Raw genomic sequence first — 19,508 nt, forward strand, 5'->3', positions numbered from 1 at the left:
TAAGCGGTGATCTTGCAGATAAATGCAAGATTGTTGGCTCACATGAGCTTCAAAAGGTGCTAAATCATCGGTGTTAAGTTGATTCCGGAAAGCCGGAGAAGTCGTCTGTCAGGTTCACTCTGAGTGGTGCAATACAGAGGTACGCTTGCTGTTGATAATTTAAATTGAATACTTCGGCTTTATGAAGCATCTTCCTATATATAGAATTAACCTACGACACTTAAAAAGCTGAATGACACACGGCAAAATAACCGGAATATTTTCGGTGTAATGATTGCTTGAGAGATACTCTACACATTTAGTACGAGCTTTGCTTTGAAATGAAAACACCCAGCTTAATTCAAGCGCAGTGTGAAAAACTGACTTTGGGTTAACTCTAACCGTAACTTTAAGAGCAAAATTCATTTAATGTGGCAACTGTACCGGCTACACCTCATAACATAGAGTTTTATCGCAAATGTTTTGGGATGTCACCAACCTTCACAAAACCATTTATGTTCATAAATTACGGCTACATTTTCAGTTTCATAAAATAATTCGCATCAAAAAAAAGGAGAAAGGTCTTGTGCAAGTCACCTTTTACAAACAACAAGGAGACCTCCTATTGAAGAAGAATCCATGAAAATTATCTTCTCACGTATTCAGATGATAAAAAGAGGAAAAGGCTTTATAATTATCCAATAAAAATGTACAGTGCAAACTATCTTAAGTTGTTTAGATAAAAGTTATGACACCGTTAGATAATATTCAAAATGGGAAAATGATGAAAAAAAAAACTTTGAAAAATGGAGGTCTTTTAAGAAATTATTTAATCGACGTGTTCATCGTTATTCTTGTTACAAAACAGACAGGTGCACCTGAGGTGCATCCTTGTTGATATTAATTTAAATTTACAAAGTTTGTGTGGATCTAGGCGGTTGTCAGAGGAATATCGATTTCGACCTGGCCACCATTTACATGTAAAGTAAGTGTCATGACTTGTCATATAATTTATTTTTATGAAAGCTATTTACTTTGGAGAGTTGAATTGTCACCAGCTAAGATGTTGACGGTTTTTTTCTCATGCCGATGGGTGCTGGCTCTCTGTGGTGTGTGGGTGGAGAGTAAGGCACTAGATTGATAACGAAAATTGGTCACCACCGGAGATGAGCACAAGTGGTAACATTTCGAGGGTCAGAGCCCGTAAGAGAAAGGGCTTGAAACAGAGGATAAAAGGGAATAGATAAAAGCCAATAACATAAATGTTGATCAAAAAACTTACTCTTATCGCTAGACAAACGAGGAAGAAGAATGCGAAGATTCTAGGAATGTTTCTTCTTTCACTGAGTTAAAATTTTCTGGTGGTGAAGCGAGTAGTCGGTTTAACTTGATATTTTCACCTTTATTTCAATGTCAATATGGTTTTTAGAATGGATGCGGATTTCATTATAAGAGGAGCTTTTATTCTTTTCATTTCCTTGGCAGATATCAGAACTGGGTAAGTGAGTCTTTGAAAAAGAGCAACGTAAATAAAACTTTTTTATGGCTAATCCCCCAAAAATCGAGGACAACTGAACTGCATATATCCTGAAGCACGCCGCTGTTAGACAAAATCGCTACAATTAATCTTAAGGAAAACACAAAATTACGGGAAACAGCAGGAGACTAAGACAAAGGGTAACTTTCGATACTTGTTTCGTGAGTTATAACTAGACATTCGCGCCTTCCTGAAGTTCCATGGTTTACAAAACGAAAGTACCCTTCTTTTGTCGAGGGATTTGAACGTTAAACATCAAAATGTTTAGTAACTTTCTAAAGTAACTGTAGTTTTTTGTAGTATACATCGAAGGAGCGAAAGTTGAGACGAACTTATTAAAATCAAATTAACACTGGCAAGTTGTCTTTGACAATTTTTCCTTGATGGTGCTCCTTGACTGATGGAGCAAACAAGTTGGCCTCTTTGTTGTCCATCACGATGGACTCTTGGTTAAGGACGGTGCCTACTAATTAAAGATATTTTTTCCCCAGTGTGTGATTATGCAGGAAATGTAGGTCTTAACAAGTGTTATTGAAATCCAAAAAGAAAATTGGGGGTAACCGCGCATTTTTCTAAGATAATTCATGGATAATATTTGTAAAAAGCTTTAAAATACAAATCAATGTATGGCGTTCTTTCTCAAATTGAAGCTTAATTATCTCTCGAAAATGGATCGTTACCCCCAGTTTTCCTTTTGAATACCAAGAGTACTTACTAAGATCTACTTTCTCCGGATAATTTTAAACTGCGCAAAAATACCCCTGTATTAGTAAGCATCACCGATAGGAAATCCGAGTACCTGGAGATGCGCAGAACGTATATGCGCAATAACAATAGTAGGCACCGTCCTTAAAGACAATATTTGATGGAGTAAATCACCTGGCAAGTACACTTGTCAAGACACTTGGAGAGCGTTCGATTGACCGTATTCCGGAATGGGAATACCTGGAATAGAAGTTAGGAAACCTTCTTTTTTACGGAGATTAACATTAAAATTGTCAAACACCTGCTAAAATGCTGTTTTAAACATACCTTTATTATCCTTGTTGCTTCAAAACGCGAAACAAACCGTTTTAAATCATCAATCAACGTATTCTTATTCCGCAATAGGGTCAATCGAATGCACTCTAAGTTATTGAAAGCCCTTTTCAATAACTTGGAATTTTTGTCGAAGGCACATTCAAGAAAACTTGAGTGCGACTACAGTTGACAATTTCCTCTGGGTTAGATTTACAAGGCAATCAACCCCATGTTAATACGGGGATGTTCAACTCTTAAGTTAAACTTGAAAGTCTAAGGAACTTACCGATGATAAATGTGCCATTCCCCATAGTGCGATGTCCACCGAAGTAGCAAAGATAGACAGAACAGAAATCGCCAACGCGTCGGCCATTATTGATAAAATTCTGCGAGACAAACATTACGACAAGAATGCAAGGCCTGGGGCAGGAGGAGGTAAGTGGTGGAACGAGTTTCCTGTTTTTCATGAAGAAGAAAATTCACGTCGTTGTCATCATCGTCATCCTCATCATCGTCTTTTTATGTTGTTATTTACCTCAGGTTTATACAGTAAGTTCTGCATGTTACTACATAACCGAGCTTTTATCAACCAATGCTGCATGACACTATGAAGAGATTAGCTCAAAATAGCGGGGTTTTTAAGTAATGTTTAAAACACGAGCAGCAGTGTTTTATCGGGGTTTAAAAATACGAGGCGTAGCCGAGTGTTTTTAGACCCGATAAAACGCGTGCTGCCAGTTTTTTGAACGGCTTAATTTAAAAAACAGTCCACAAAGAGCGTGTCCCTCTGGACTCAAAACAATGGTTCAAATTGTGAGGTGAATATTAGCATACAAGAAAAACAAGCTATGCCTTATTAGTATTCTTTATATAAAGAACACTAACGAGGAGTGTTTTATCAGGATATAAGAAACACGTGACGTTTTATCGATGTTTTGATAGGCTGTTAGGCTCATGAATTATTAATGAGTTTTTTAACGTTCCCTTCTAACCATAACCCAGCAATTGATATAATTGATATAATTGATATCTCCCTTTAGGCAGGCCCATCAAAGTTTATCTCAGTATGGCTATACAGTCATTCACAAATATCAAGGAATCCAATATGGTGAGTAAATTTGAAAAGTTTCTGGTTGAATTGTTGGGCCCCCCTCCCCTCACTTCTGCCACGCGTTCGGACAGAAAACAAGGACAGCCGTTTTTTTTTCCCCAAGTAAACTGCATAATAACAATAAGTTCTATGGAACAAGGTTTGCCTCTCATTCTTGATATTTTTCAACAGACGTTTCGGCTTATTCTAAAGCCTTCATCTGTGTTATGAAAGCAAAGTTCGTTATCATACGCTATTTAAAGCAACATAGCGCGAAGCTTGCGCGCGTGACCATGCAATTCACGCTCGCGCGATGCCTTTGTAGGCTTCTGGAAGTACGATATGATCGTTCCCAGCGTTCGGTTCCAAAGTAGAGTGCCAGGCTTCGAGGAAAACGATATATGATCGTTCCCAGCGTTCGGGTCCAAAGTAGAGTGCCAGGCTTCCAGGAAAAGTGGTAATTAGCTTCGAAACCAATGACCTTGACATTGTCAAAGTTCATGATGTGGCTGAAATGGACATGGATTGCAACTTTGGAGTTTTGGTCAAAACTTGCCACTACCTTTTTGTGCTCCGCAATTCGGGTCTTTAATGATCTTTCTGTTTGGCCATAGTACACAAAATTACACTGTGTGCAATTGATTTTGTACACTATGCCTGATTTCTGGCGGTCAGAATCGTCTCTCTGGGGCGCGGAAAAAGGATGTTAATGGTTAGTTGTGGCTTGTAAGCTACTTTGACTTCGTTGCCTACAAAGGCATCGCGCGAGCATGAATTGCTTTGGTCACGCGCGCAAGCTTCGCGCTACGTTACCTTAAATAGCGAGTGAATTAGCCGAAACGTCTGTTGAAAATATCAAGAGTCAGAGGCAAACCTTTTTCATAGAACTTATGACATCTCCTGACTACATTTATTCCCTTTGTAAATGCATAATAACCAAGTTGCAGAGACAGAGCGCATGCCAATATAGGTATGACACATTTTCTCTCGCTACTGGATTTGATTAAAAGCATGGTGTACTTGTTTTTCATGACGTGTATGTAAAATTCCTAAGAGATACCGCTCTTGTAAGCTAATGTTTGACACTGACTATTTTCGATGTTTCGTTCAAGACGTTTCGGTTGGTGCTTGAGCCTTCATCAGTTGAAACATTAACGTTAGTACGCGTGATTCCAAAAGCAGTTCGTCGAATACGCGCTGAGCAAAAATTCCGCGTGTATTTTCAAGAAATTTCCGCTCACTGAAAAACGGCTCTAAGATCAATTCGATCGATACAGGACGCAACCCGGTTGTGTTTAGGGTCCGTTACTAATGTTATATGTTTTGGGAGCCAATCGTCGAGAACTACTAGAATACCTTTGACCATCAAAGCCATTCCAAGGAGAGTCCCGGCATCGGTCATCTGTGCTGGTTTCCGATCAACCAGACGCGTGACTGCCCTTGCCAACCTCACAACTACTAAAGATCGTCTTGGATTGGTCCTGAAATTATAGGAATAAGAGGGAAAAAACTTAATCTCAGGCTTTCTATTTTAGACATTTTGGCGGACATACCGGTCAGCAATTGTCAGAACAGTTGTCGCAAGTCCTTTGTTGTTAATACTGAAGTTAAGGCACTTTTCAAAAGCGGATTCTCAGGGAACATTTTGCGCATTCTATTCTTCAAGATACGCCCAATGAAAAGAAACCTAAGTTTCGTAATTTATGGCTTTGTGAACAGACCTAGTAACACAACCGTCAACTTGAGTGAATCTTAGATCCACACTCCGCTCGGGTTGTTGTAACACAGAATCAATACCAATTAGGAACACTCAGCAACAGGACAATTTGTGAAAAACACTGAATTTACGAAAAAGAGTAACGACCGTCGCGCTTATAGCAGGGAGCTTAAGCACTCGTGTTTTTGAGACGCGGAGGGCAACCGGAAAAGAACATTTCGCGTTCCAGGACAGTGGTTTCTCCCACATTTTTACACTAATCATCTCTAATGGAAAAAAGATACTTGGCAATGTAAATGTGGTTGTGTGAGAGACAAGTTAAAAGGGAAAACAGCTCACTTCCGGTTGCCGGAAGCATAAGCATATGCACAAGGATCAAATTTTTACCGGCTTTTCCTTGTGCTTGCGTTCAATAGGCCATTTCCGAGTTCATGTCTGCCTCATCATCAAAGCGAGTCTAAGTGCGAAGTCTTTGTGATGGTACTTAGTTCTACTTTACATATGAATGAAAACTAATTTTCATAAGAAAAACTTCGCACTTAGACTCGCTTTGAAGAAGAGGCAGACATGAACTCGGAAATGGCCTATTGCGTCGCCTGAAAACGAAACTCAGCATAAGCAAAAAGAAATTTGCTAAGTCTGGCCAATTAAAGCGCTCTTTCTAGATTCCTAGCGTCTGAACATTTGAAAAAAATGGCGTATGCCGCGGTTGCTTAGGGTTTGGGGTTAATCTATACTTCTTGATGACCTCTAACGAGGTTCTTGATGACCTCTAACTTCTTGATGCTTATGTCGACGTTCGTTCTCTTTTAATAGCATAAGCTACTTATGCTTTGTGCTTGTGCTTGCGCTTGCATCACTAGTGAAAACCAGGCTTTGTAAACACCTGAAAAATCCAAGTGGCTTCAACGGAATTTGCGATGCCAGTGCTATGGATGCTCTACCAACTGAGCTATTCGTTCTTGTCACACGGCGGCCATATTGTCCCGGGAGACAAAAAGAGCTTTGTTTTACCACGCCAAGCCTCGCAGTGGAAACCATGGGGGTGAGGCTTGGAGTGGTAAAACAAAGCTTTTTTGATCTCCTGGAACAATATGGCCGCCGTGTGACAAGGGCCAATGAAGTCGCACAATAGACCATTTTACAGTTGTGGCTAAGTTACCAGGCCTAGCAATGGAAGCGAGGCTGTCGGTGACCCTGTTTTGATACAAACCTTCATGCTTTTGTAATGTTAATATGGACTAATTAGCGTTACAACAACACAATTTACATGATAAAAGCAGTGAGGTCTGTATCAATGCAAGGTCACCGGCAGCCTCGCAGCCATTCATAGGCTTGGTCGCTGAGCAAACAACTGTAAAATGGCCTATTGGGAGCAGGGACCAGTTTCTCGAGAGTCCCGAAACTTTACGGGCCATTTTCGGGTGTCACAATTCCCTTTGTATCTCAAGAACGGAGAGGATTTAGATCATCAAACTTCACAGTCATTTTTCTTTTTGTTACCTTGAAAACATGTTAAAAGATCGGCTTTCCAAAACATGCGGTTGGCAGTTTCACAAATGGCTTTTCGGACCCGAAACATTTTCGGGACTTTCGAGAAACGGGCCCCGGGACAATTTGCTGGCCTCGTGTGTTCCCGTGAAAGGACTTGATGATATACATTGAAACGTAAAAAAAATTAATTTAAATTGGGATGTTATTTGGTTAATACTACTATTATATATGTAACACGGAACTACTGACTTTTTCTCCACTTTAATGCTTAGTTCAGAATTTACAAGGCCCACCGCACAAAGGGCAATACACCCTTCCCCCAAAAAAGAATAATAAAGAACACTGAAATAATAAATAAAAGCGCTCGTCGTGCGATCACCGTTTCGCCATATATACGGCGCATTTTATCGCAACCGACGCCTTGTTCAGTACCTTATCAGCTTTTTGTCTTTCAGGAATTCACTGTATCTATGTTTTTGCGCCAAGAATGGTATGACGTTAGACTGGCACATGAACGGAATGGTACATTACCTCTGAGGGGCACAGATTTAGATAAAATATGGCTCCCGGACACGTATTTCACGAATAACAACGACTACAAGCTTTACGAGGACAACCAGTTAGCGCTGATCTCTAGATATGGATATGTGTATTACAGTGCAAGGTAAACTACTCAACAAACGACCAAGACACAACTTCTTTGTATGTGGTCATGAGTATACGGATCTCACTTACCTCACTGTCCTTGTCAGGTTATTTGTGGTTGCATCATGTCCCATGTACCTAAAAAAGTTTCCAACGGACGTTCAGGAATGCAGTCTCATTATGGAAAGCTGTAAGTAGAGTCATTAAGCAGTGTGTGACTTCTCTCTAACCCTAACCATTGCCAACTGATATTACTGAGCTATTGTATGGATTAGCATTATTGTATTCCCATATATGATACTTTGTCAGTAAGAGCAATGGGGTTTGCCTCATTTCTATCTCTTCCAGTCGCCTTTACCAGAGACATGGTGGATTACCGTTGGAAAGCCAATCCCGTGAACATACTGAACAGGGAGTTGGCAGAGTTTGATTTGACTAAGACAGAGTACACCTATGAAGATGTTGAATATGTGGCAGGTACGTAAACAGGTCTTATCATTCTTTTAAAACTCTATTTACTCGATCTCTCTGTTTCCTAAACAAAGGTTACTGTACAAAAAATTAGATTGTTTTAGTCAAAGGAAGTTCTCAACAGGCGAAAGGCTAGTACTTGTGCCTTTAGTCCCGAAAACACGAGAGCGCTCATCATTCCAAATGTAACATGAAATATATCACAAGGAAGAGAATGGCCATGTTTAGTGTACTTTTTTGCCCAATAGCTCAAATCCTCTATCCAATCCAAAGACTAAAAGAGCTTCCTATCGTACCAGGCCCTTGGAAGCACTTACCAAACTAAACAGCGTTCAACTGTGGATTGTTTTAAATCAAAATTGTTTTTTTTTTTAAAGAGAGCTTTTCTGATTAGGTTTTTTCTTTTATTACACCCATTAAGAAATCACTTGTGATCCTTGCAATCTGATTGGCTCTCAGCAGTGTGATTTATTCCTAAATCGCACCATTTCCCCACCCAATGAGAATGGGCCACTAAAACAAAACAACCAGACTTCAAGGTTTGTTTAAGGTAACCAATCAAATTGCAGGAAAATGAAAGACAAAGAACACCACTGTGTGGCCAATGTTACAACTGTCGTTCCCAAATGGATCAATTAAATATTGGCAGTGACTAAAATCCTGTATTTTAGCGATTAATAATCATTGCGTGATTTCTAAATGGATGTAATAAAGTGGTAATTGACTTTGTGTCTTGCAATTTTGGTCTGAAATCATACTTGTGATTTCAAATCGAACTCGTTCGATTTTGAAATCACACGTATGATTTCAGACCAAATTGCATTCCACTCAGTTCAATTATCGTTATTAATAACATGGGTGAAAAATTACTCCTTAATTTTGGCACGAAATTTCAGCGTTAGTGATAATTTTACATGTGAAATTACAATGTTGACATGGCAACTTTTGCTACAGTGCCAAAATGGCGTCTTAGTGAACGTAATTTGTCACCCATGATATTAATAGCTAATCCAATGGTATACTCGTGAAATTAGGGAATAATTTCACTTGCGTTTTGTCCAAGAACCGTGAAGTTAGACAAATAATTTCACTCGTCACCATTTGAGTACCCATACTTATTTGGGGGAAAAGCATTATTAACTTTAGTTTTACGAATTACTTCTCCCCCATTGCAGGTGAATATCGTGACATGATAGTAACCTTCACGTTCAGTCGACGGATAGGTTATTATCTGATAAACTTCTACGTTCCTTGTATTATAATGGTTGTCATGAGCTGGATCTCGTTCTGGATGGATCGGGAATGCATTGGTGATCGAATAGCCCTCGGAATAACGACTGTGCTGACAATCGTGTTTTTACTTGGATCAAGTAACAGCACTATGCCTCGAGTCAGCTACCCGAAGGCTATCGACTGGTATCTTATGACCTCGTTCATCTTCGTGTTTACGACATTGCTGATGTGCCTCCTTATTTTCCGGTTTGACCGACAACTAAACAAAAGGGAACGACCTACGACGTCGCTTACCTATGATGCACAGGCAGAGACGGCTACTTTGCAGGTAAATAAAGTCGCTTTTTAATCTCTCTGAAGGAATGGGAGGGTACTAATTAAATATGCCGTGTCCCCCCTGTGACTGATAACTCGTCCCACCTTAATACGCTACTGCTCGTCTTCAGATGTTCTAAAGATGATTTTGTATTTTTTGTCTTAAGTTACCCGACGAACCGGAAGTACGCCGCGTTTCGTATTACGTGGCCGACTCAAATGGTGCTGTATATCCCATCGTCCGGAGAGCGTCTGGTCTCAAGCGGAGAAGTATCCTCAAGCAAGGGTTTCCCAAGAGGCTTTGCGAATTACCCTTACACGTCACTAAGGACAACTTGGGGATGGTGATAAACAATTTCTGTAGAGTCCTATTCCCGTCAGCATTTGTATTTTTTAACCTTATATATTGGTTGACCATTGCGTAGGCGCCATAAATAAAAAGCAAGATTAAATTAATTTAAATTGCCGAAAATTTCGGCCCAAAAGTAACGGTATCAGTTCACGCTAATGGTTTAAAACTAGAATCCACCTTGCCTTAGTGGACAAATTTTCAGTTGGGCAGGTTCAACGGAAATTTGGTAGTCAGGTTTTTGACGGTTAACTTACATTTCCGGAGAATAGAAAGTGATAGGTGTGCACTCCAATATCAAATCCTTTTAATTCGTTAGATTTCGAGCTAGCTTTCTCACTAAGCCATTTTGACCTTGATACCGTAGATGTGCCAATAAGCTCAAAAACGCTGCTTATTGTTGAACTTTTATTTCTCCCTAACACCGTGCATTCGTCCGAGAATAAATACGCATGGTACGATAATTAAGTTCAAGTCCGAACTCAAAGGAGAAACTCTTATTTCTAAACGTTTGACCAACATCGTTATCGCATTTTCAGAGTCAAGTCACTTGACCAGAAGCTATAGTAGCTTCCTCCAACACGGTTTACCGTGACGTTAGTCAGTGCGCCCTCTTTCCTACCTTTTAGTCGCTAATTATCCGCGGCGCGCAAAACTGATAATTGTCTGCGAGAAGACAATATTTTTAATTAACGAACGCCATAAGCCTATCACCAAGGAGTCTGGCATTTTCAGACCAAGTTAACTCGGTCTATAAAAACGCCATTCCACAAGTACAGTGAAGTTGTATGCTCCATGCTCCTGCGCAAGTTAAGGTTCAACCAGGTTGATAATAGGGACCTTATTTAGATTCTAGGATGAGGAAGGGGACGCGTACGAGATGTGAATGTCCGTTTTTAGCGAAAATACTAAGAAAATTTATAATTCGGACGATTAATCTTACTCTTTGTTGGCAGTATAGGTTGCTAGGTTATTCCTACTGCTGGTAACTGAGACTTCTTGCTGATCGAAAAATGCCAAAACTGCCACCATGTTGTTGACTTGTTTTGACACGACGAAATTTTTGCAAAACCTCGTACTGAAATGAACGACGGTATGATCATGTTTTTCCCGCCAAAATAATAAGTGCTTCACCCCTACCTTCTCAAGACACTAGATACTGAGGTGTGTCTAGATTTAACGTTAGCTACGTTGTAACGCTCTATGAAGTTAAATTCAAATGACTTCAAACTAGAGAAGCATAAACTTACGTCTGATTTCCAATATTGAGCTTTTTGTGCTGCTTCCTGAGCATGTAGTGAAATTTTTGTCCAAGTTGCTCAACTAAGAGATTTTTCATTAATTGACTTCGTTTTACGAAATACATCAGCCATGACTCGGTACGTGAAGGTGTCGAATGCTGGTTTACGAATAATGTTAACTTGCTACTTAAAAAGTACATGTGTAATTGTCATAATTCTTCCAAATATTGTTTAAATGTTGAAGTGAATAAACAAGCGACAGTGGAATTTGAAGCATTAGTTCTTGTTGCGTTTATGTGAAAGTTTCCGGGAAACTCGATTTGCAGTATGGGGAGTACAAAATTGGTTGATAAAGTGGTCTAAAAAAGTCTCTTCACCGTATTTCGACTTATATTTCAACGCAACTTGCTCACTATTCACAAGCGGAAACCTGGCGCAAAATAAGAGAATCCGATGACGTCATTGCTCATATTTGTTTCATTCATTAAGTGCCAGTGACCAAAAAATCAATTCTTATTTTTCTTTGGATTTCAAAACTGTTATCTAATCACTAAGCGACCAAAGTCAAAAAGACATCTGTTTATTTTAACTGGAATTTTCCAATTTGATGGTAAGCCATAACTAACTTTTATATCTCGAGAGAGCTGGATCGAAGATAAAATGAAGTCAAAGGCTCACTAGTTTAAGAATGCCATGCGTGTGTACGAAGCAGAATTAACATGTAGCACGGGAGTTTTACGCTTGCAGATTCACACGCTGAAATTTTAAGCTAGTGAGCCTTTGACGTCACTTTCCCGTATCCTATGAGGTCCAATCGGTCAGTTTTGAACGTGAGTAATGGCGGACCGCGAAATCTTACACTCAAAAGTAAACGACCTTTGGCTAAAAATCAAAGCTCAAAATTTTGCCAGTCAGGTGTTAAGCAAACACACTGTCAAAATCTGAAGAAAAACAAAAGGTTTTTTTTTTTTATCACAGGGGCACTTTTACAGAAGGTGTCATGCTATTTACAAATTGACTTTAAAAGGTAAAAGATCTTGTTAAAATCACCTAAATCTCCAATTTTGAGCCTGGTAGCTTTCATGACGAGCCATTTATGAGCCATCAAAAACATCAAAATTTCTTGGGTGGCGAATTAGCCTGTTCCAGGCCCTCAGATAGTGGAGGCGAGGGAACGAGAACAAGAAAAAGAAATCGATCGATTTCTTTTGCTCGTTCTCGTTCTCGTTCCCTCACCTCCACTATCTGAGAGCCTGGAACGGGCTAGTGGCAAATGCGCTAATGATCCCATGGACATAATTTGTAAACTTTCGAATCAAAACTTTTCAGTGCTCAGAGATTATCTGGTATATCACATTCAAATTTTCAGAGATATCTTCTCATTATGCAACGCACTATCAATATCCAGTACTTTATTCATGACTGACTGATTGGAAAACAACAGCTTTGTGCTTATGTGGCAAAAATGTAAACCAAAGATTCTTCTACAAGACAGATTTGCGTCACGTTTACGTAACAGGGCCACCAATAAACAGTAGGCTGCTCCTCGTCATAGCAGCACGAAAATATATCACTGAGTGAAGTAATGCAAAACCAAAGCAATTCGCTAATTTTGTATGAGTAACTGGAAACAATGCTTTTGCAAAAGAAAGAGTATTATGGTATATAGCTAGAGGGATTATGGCCTTTTAGATCGGAGGACGAGAACGACTACGAGTACGCGTTTTCCGTACTGAGCATGCGCATACGGTTTGGAGGCCGTCGAGCGACGACATTTTTCGCTCAGAACGGAAAAGTCGTTATCGCCCTTCGACCTAAAGGTAACCTTAAGGTCCCATTGTTGGCACGGGAAGCACGAGAGATAAACAACCAGTAGTGTAGCAGCTGATCCAAAGATTACTCGCTAAACGAGCGGACAAGCCGCGCGGAGAATGGGGAGGGATTTCACCGCGCCCCTTCCCATTCCTCCGCGCGGCTTTGAAGCTCGTTATTGCCTTCCGCCAGCTAAGTAGCCTGCGAGCAGGCTCTCTCTCCTCGGAGGGCCTGCTCGCAGGCTACCAGCTACGCAGGCTTTCAAACCCACACTTCTTGGGTTTTTGACAACTTGCGTTTGAAACGAAAATTTCAGATTCACGTTTGCCATAAACGCGATGCGAAATCTCTCTATTGGCGTTCTCTAACCCCGAAATAATGTTGGTAATGGTTTGACGCGTTAAAAATGTTTGGCAATTTTTGTTTAGTAAGTAAGGGAGCCATAGGACCACCATGGAACAGACATGGATTCACACTCGAAAGTCTGAGATGCAAAATCTGTATCATTGAAAGTCACACCCTCGATTCGATATGCACTAACGAAGAAATCTATTACACATCTCTTTAAGAACAACGCTTTATTTCAATGATACAATGTGCGCATCACAACGCGCAGATAACTCGGCAATGGCTCGTTTCAAGCGAGGGGGGTCCGTGAAGAAATAAATAAACAGTTCCCTTTCCATCAGTTTTAAGCTGTCGGAGCGGAGGACCTGGGGATGAACAATAGAGAGATTTAGCAACATGATTACGACAAGTTGAAAAATGGGAAATACAGGTTCACCATTTGAGACTGGAAACGGGTTTCTAACGTTTACTACACGGAAAAAGAGTGTTTTGAAACAAAAAGACTTACCTTGAAGCAGAGAGCTTCAAAGCAAAAGACGATCCAGTGTCCGACACTAAAGCTTGCCCTATTGCCTGGGGCAAGCGAAATACATCCGTGGGCAAGTAAAACAAATCTAAGACTTGCCCGATCGGGCAATCAGAATTTTTGTTCGACTAATATTTTGCAGAACGATTTGATTTGCAACAAAGAAGGTGACTAGTAATATAACGTAGTCACCGCAAAAACGATTAAAAAATAGCTTTACATCGCTTTGCTGTCATTTATTTCTTTGTTAGAAATAATTATATTGGTACAAACCACAAAACAGATTACAAGAAGGAACATGTTCGTAGCCGCCATCTTTCTCCGCACGAAAAGAATGTTGTTTGTTGTGTAATGAACCCAGTTTTCGCACGGCCAAATACGCTACGATACTGCTTTGATATCGAACAAGCCCACAAGAAAATTCTACCTTTTGTAATGCAATTTCAACCAGCTTTGAAAGGCTTAAAAACATACTATTGGATAATTGGCAAATCTGACATTACTTCAAACAGAAGGCGCAAGCGCAACTAGTCCCAGTCCTCTGTCGTGCGTTTCAGTGAAAAACATGTAAAAACTCTCAGGAAACGAAAGGAAGAGGCTGTTTCTTCACCGAATGGGAACCGTCCTATCATTTTTCGTAAATTGTAGCACGGAATTTCTATTTGAACACAAAATGGAAGTGATATTTTAAAAAGCGTTTCAAAAGAGACGTTTTTTTTTTTTGGGAAATAATTTTTGTTAAAATCGATGCAACAGGATTTTGCGTTAAAAAATGTGAAAAACGTAGTTAACTCGCTGAGTTTATAGGCATTTTCTGTTTTGGTCACATGATTTACCAAATATGGTTATGACTCGAACCAGACAAAGAAATATCAAATAGAACACGCTTGGCAAAAAAAGATATACTGTAGAGTGAAAGTGAGTTGAAAAATGACTATTTGAAGGAGTCCATAGCAAAGGTTTGGTAATTAAGAGCCACCTCTTTAAGTCGCGCTGATTGGTGCTGGGAAAGGCCACAACCACAGCATCATCATTATCAACCCACCCAAAATTGCCATCAATTTGGGACATCGCCTGCATTATTTAAGTGCCCCAAAGTTCAAACTATCAAGTTGATACCAAACATTATAAAAACCGTTAAACTGTACCTTTTTCTTTCCTTCGCAGTCTTTAATGATGTCCTTGATAGATTGCTCCAAATTTGATAGCTGCTCTTCCAATTGATTTAGGCCATCTGCTATGCGCTGTACAATTACAAAAATTAAAAAACTTGATATTAAACAACTCCCTGTCAATAATAACTTGATATCATCCTCTGAGATTCACATCGCACAGAATGCTATTGTTTTTGGTGACCGTCTCCTTACGGTGCCCAATTTTCTAATGAGTGGCATACTTATTTTCTCATTCCGAATTATTCTGCTATGATTGGTCCGCCGATTTGCCTTTGGGAATATTTCGGTCTGTTCGGTATCTCACACGATAAGAATAGCTTGTGGGGTCGTGCACAAATGAAATCAAATCAAATTAATAAATATCAAATCATACTGGTTTTTTAGGAGAGGGGAAAACCGGAGTACCCGGAGAAAAACCTCTTGGAGCAGAGTAGAGAACCAACAAACTCAACCCACATATGACGCCGAGTCTGGGAATCGAACCAGGGCCACATTGGTGGGAGACGAGTGCTCTCACCACTGCGCTATTCCTGCTTCATTCATGACCTGGCGAAAGGAAAAGGTTTGTTGTACCTGAGGACTCAACTGTGGCAGACCTCTCGCCGTTGCAGACTCTCCGTACACTGATTTCACACATTGCTGATGGATTTGTTCCCTGAAAGAGAATACACATCATGATCGATTTCTAGGCGTTCGTCGGCTTTACAGGGTTACAGGGTTCACGGAGCCAAACATCGATTTTACACTGTAGCTCCACACATGAGACTCGTGTGCCAACCCATTGATACTCTATGAGAAACAGACTGACCACCACGCCTCCCTGCCGGGTTATTGAGTATCCTCTGCATGTTTTTTAAGAGGGAATTAATTTCAGGTTTATTGCCACTCCTCGTGTGTTAAAAACTACAGGGAGATTGTATTTTTGTAGAAAAGTCAAAACACGATACTTGAACTAATGAAAAAAAAAATGGTTTTAAGCCACACGAGAGTCCCGAACTGCAAAACATACATTTGTTTGCATGTCTCCTCCTGTCTGCTGCCTGTAGAGGAAAGTGACACAGTGAAAGACTCCAGCTCTTTGGCCAATTTCTGACTCCACTCTGCAAGTTGGCTATACGCCAAGAAAATCTCCTGTGCCTTTCCGCCTTCCTCGTTCGCGGGTAATCTTTCCATAATACGGTATAATCCTTCTACGAAATGATCTCGACTGTCAATAGTTCCTCGCGTGGGGTGAAGAGGTTGAGAGGCGTGATCATCCATAACTGCCTGTGGTTAGAGTTAAGAGAAACCGCGCTCCATACATTTTGCAATATTCTTAATTCAATCCTTTTAAAAGAAGTCATTAAATTAGCACTGCACTGCCAGAGGTCATAAGTTGGACACCTTACAACATTTGAAACAAGTACCAAAAGAGAAGCGAAGCAAACTGTGGTTGAGCAATTCCCAATTAGGTTGCTGGGGATTCTCCACGGATTGCAACTGTGTGTCTAAGTAAAACTATTTATACAAGGTTGCCCCGTCAACATTAATTATACCTAAAAGCTGATTTCCACTCGGGGTGATTTGCCTGTGCCTGCCTGGCCTCTGTATTTACATCTATGCGAAATCGAAAGCTACTCCAACCGATCCCATCTTCAAAATTTACTTCACTTTTGCTAGCTTAGGTGCTCCAAGCGCTCGATCTTCAAAGCTTAAAATAAGACTGGTTTGAACACCGCACAAGTTAGGAGACTAAACGTAAGTACCTCATCCACAAAGCCTGGTAATTAATTTCTCGTTGTGCACAGGAAGGAAAAGAACTGTATTAAAACGGAAAACGCACGCACAAAGTGTCCCACACTATCGTTTTGCCAATCAAATATCACAATGCGTGGCGCTTTTCTTTCCCTTATGGTTGCTTAGCTCATAAATAGCCTGGTACCAGGTGCGAATTGCCTAAGCATTCACATCCCTTCGGTGGACCGAGAACCTTATCAATTTTAAACTTGCTACATGAAGGATACAGAGCGCGCCTCCAGACCCATGACAGAGTCACTCAATGTGCTTTCCAGACCACTGAACAAACGATGGATGTCGCGGTTTTTTCGGCCTTCGACCTCAAGAGCCATGGTAAGCAATTCATGTCGCGAACGCTGCAGTAGCAGATGGATGATGACCTGGGACACAAGGATAAATAACAACAACATCAACAGAGAGAAGAAGCTTGGCCGGAACCGTCAAAGACAACGGCAGGATGAGTGTTACTTAACTTGTAATTTTGCTTTAAGTCAAGACATCAAGTGAAATTAAATTTTGCAGGTTTTATCGAGTTTGGGCAATAAGGAAATGAATGTAAAAAAGGCTTTTTTTTCAAATGGCTTTGGCTTTTCGTTTCGGATCGATAAAGAACTTAAGTTGTTTATATTTCCGAAAAAAAAAAAAGTTCATTTGTGCTTGTGACCTTTCGTTTAGTTTAGTGCAAATTACACGAACAATGTACCGTATATCTGAGAACGGACTTGGAATGTAAATTAGTTATTGGCGAATACAACAAATTTTACCCCGACATAATGCTGTCTGCCAACAATCGAGAAGTTGGAGCTCAATCTTTAGAACTGAAAAAGTGCTGTGGATGGTTTTGATGGTGGTGTAACCTATCTTGCAAGCCAAACAAAAGGAGGGAGGAGAGGGAAAAAATCGGATTTCATTCTTCTCTGCAGTACACACCTGATCCTGCTTAGATGTGAAGTAGTCCTGCCTCGCTATCTTCAGATCATAATCTCCCTTAAGGATACTTGTCGCCTGTAGTTCGCCGAGCTCTAGTACAAGTCCCGGTAGTACTTGTTCAGAAAGTTGTCCTATCTCCATCTTTACTTGAGTGAGTGCCTTTTGGACTTCACGTAGGTTGGCACTGGTGAAAAGAAAACAATCCAAGGGAAAGGGCAGTGAAGTTTTAAGCTCACAGAAAAAAAATAGAAATCGAAGGTTTTTACGTTCTCAGTAAAATCAACAACTTTATTTTCACCCAAGATTACCCACACACACTGTTTACAACAATTATTCTAGTCTGATAAGGGGTGACTAGTGCCTCAAGTAACTACGGTGGTAAAATGCCAGACAGTTATGAAAGAGTGTGATATTGTACAAGTTTAGGTCCTAACACACCTAAAATGAAATTCACAGGATGCAAACTAGAACAACAACAACATTGCCTCGTTCCTTTCCTGTTGCATTAATATTAACTAGCGGAACCCTTGAGTGCGGGATTGCGGGTGCATTAGTTATATATCCCCAGAATTCCACTTAGCTTCACGACTGCGGGACCAACAGATTTATGCCGTGAAAAAATGGCCGGGTATTCTAGAAACACTCCCAAAATTAATAAGATTAAATTGCATTGAACCTCATTTCACAACTGCGTCGCTAAGTGAAGGCTGGGTGTCCAAGACATCCTGGAGCTTCCACTATGGGAAGCCAGCTCCAAGATGGAGACTGAAGTCATGGCTGGCAAAACCTGACAACCCAGTCATGAGCCCCCACGCAGACCCGTCACACTAATAGACAGTGGAAAGTAGAGGGTGGGGAGGTGGGGGGGGGGGGAGAGGGAAAAACCACTAAACGCTCCACACAAAATGTTCCTACTTCCCGCCACATGGATAAATAAGCCCTACAACCCAAAGCACGAAGAATCCGACGCATGAGCAAATACAACAAAACCACTGACAACAACTGACTGCAGCCACTTCTAGTTGTTAACTCTGTTTAGATAATAATTTTTATTAAACAGTAAGTAGTAGTAGTAGTAGTAGTAGTAGTAGTAGTAGTAGTAGTAATTACCTGAAGACTAATAATTGAATAATTTCCTAAATAATAATCAATAGATTGATTAATCCATCAAAATTCAAGTCAGATTAAACAAATAGTACAAAAGTAGATAAATTAAAGATGATTATTGAACTAAGAGACATGCTGAAGGGTATATTCAGTGGACTAATATTCCATGTAAGGAGATACATTGGAGATCATTGTTTTAATGTTTTCATAAATAGTATTCCAAATTGATGGGCCATGAAATCTTACAGTAAAGAATTCTACAATCGGTTCGTACATTCGGGAGGTAATAAGACAGCTTTTAGCAAGCTTTGTATTATAAGTAGCAGTGAATCTGTTTTATTTCAGTGAAAAAGGGGGTAAAGACAGATGGTAATAAGTGATTATGATACTTGTACGTAAAATGCAAAGAGCTACCCCACAACCTGAGAAGTTAATGACAACCTACATGTATGCTGAAATTGCAGTCAGGAATTTGCATATACTATAAGATCACATGTACTCAGGCCTGTAGTCACGCAAATACGCAAATATGAACTGTTGAAAAAAGCTGTCGCTTTTTTGTCAAATTCAAGCCGAGGATGACCGAAGGTCTTCGGTCGAAACGTCTTTACCTAGTTTTTTGAGAACGTTGTTTGACATTCAAATAAGTCAGTGTCCAACATTTCTTATAGTCAACCTACATGTACTTCGTTTAGGTTCCAGTTTTCATTTTCCTACATGCAATAATTATTATAACAAACTTT

At 40.1% G+C, this 19,508-nt stretch overlaps 3 protein-coding genes across 7 annotated transcripts in view; 1 reads left to right on the forward strand and 2 right to left on the reverse strand.

Annotated features, from left to right (window-relative positions):
• Window positions 1-2,841, reverse strand: part of LOC138022962 (intraflagellar transport protein 74 homolog) — a 43,698-nt gene extending 40,857 nt beyond the window's left edge. Inside the window, exon 1 of the mRNA XM_068869988.1 lies at window positions 2,823-2,841. The gene's annotated coding sequence lies outside the window, so the exon portion shown is untranslated. The remainder of the gene's footprint in view (window positions 1-2,822) is intronic.
• On the forward strand, window positions 1-10,064 carry LOC138022964 (gamma-aminobutyric acid receptor subunit alpha-6-like). Of its 3 annotated transcripts, XM_068869994.1 has the most exons (10): window positions 1-139; window positions 914-964; window positions 1,409-1,477; window positions 2,850-2,971; window positions 3,577-3,644; window positions 7,293-7,501; window positions 7,590-7,672; window positions 7,831-7,959; window positions 9,129-9,514; window positions 9,669-10,064. In XM_068869994.1, the coding sequence occupies exons 3-10, from the start codon at window positions 1,410-1,412 to the stop codon at window positions 9,924-9,926; spliced, it is 1,323 nt and encodes a 440-aa protein (XP_068726095.1). In that variant the 5' UTR covers window positions 1-139; window positions 914-964; window position 1,409; the 3' UTR covers window positions 9,927-10,064. The 3 variants fall into 3 exon arrangements, with proteins under 3 accessions (XP_068726095.1, XP_068726096.1, XP_068726094.1); XM_068869995.1 differs by lacking the exon at window positions 914-964 and having other exon boundaries at window positions 6-139; XM_068869993.1 differs by lacking the exons at window positions 1-139; window positions 914-964 and having other exon boundaries at window positions 1,308-1,477.
• Window positions 5,000-19,508, reverse strand: part of LOC138022963 (HAUS augmin-like complex subunit 3) — a 27,722-nt gene continuing 13,213 nt past the window's right edge. For 2 of the 3 annotated variants that reach the window (XM_068869989.1, XM_068869992.1), the window contains exons 11-16: window positions 17,659-17,842; window positions 16,956-17,108; window positions 15,962-16,218; window positions 15,526-15,607; window positions 14,926-15,021; window positions 13,467-13,616 (exon numbers count right to left, since the gene is read on the reverse strand). In XM_068869989.1, coding sequence (XP_068726090.1) covers window positions 13,482-13,616; window positions 14,926-15,021; window positions 15,526-15,607; window positions 15,962-16,218; window positions 16,956-17,108; window positions 17,659-17,842 — 907 coding nt within the window. In that variant the 3' untranslated portion in view covers window positions 13,467-13,481. Of the gene's footprint in view, window positions 5,108-7,572; window positions 7,621-13,466; window positions 13,617-14,925; window positions 15,022-15,525; window positions 15,608-15,961; window positions 16,219-16,955; window positions 17,109-17,658; window positions 17,843-19,508 lie in introns of those variants that run through there. The other variant, XM_068869991.1, reaches the window with a different exon arrangement.

The sequence above is a fragment of the Montipora capricornis genome, chromosome 11 (genome assembly GCF_036669925.1).
Source record: "Montipora capricornis isolate CH-2021 chromosome 11, ASM3666992v2, whole genome shotgun sequence".
NCBI classification, from domain to species: Eukaryota; Metazoa; Cnidaria; class Anthozoa; order Scleractinia; family Acroporidae; genus Montipora; species Montipora capricornis.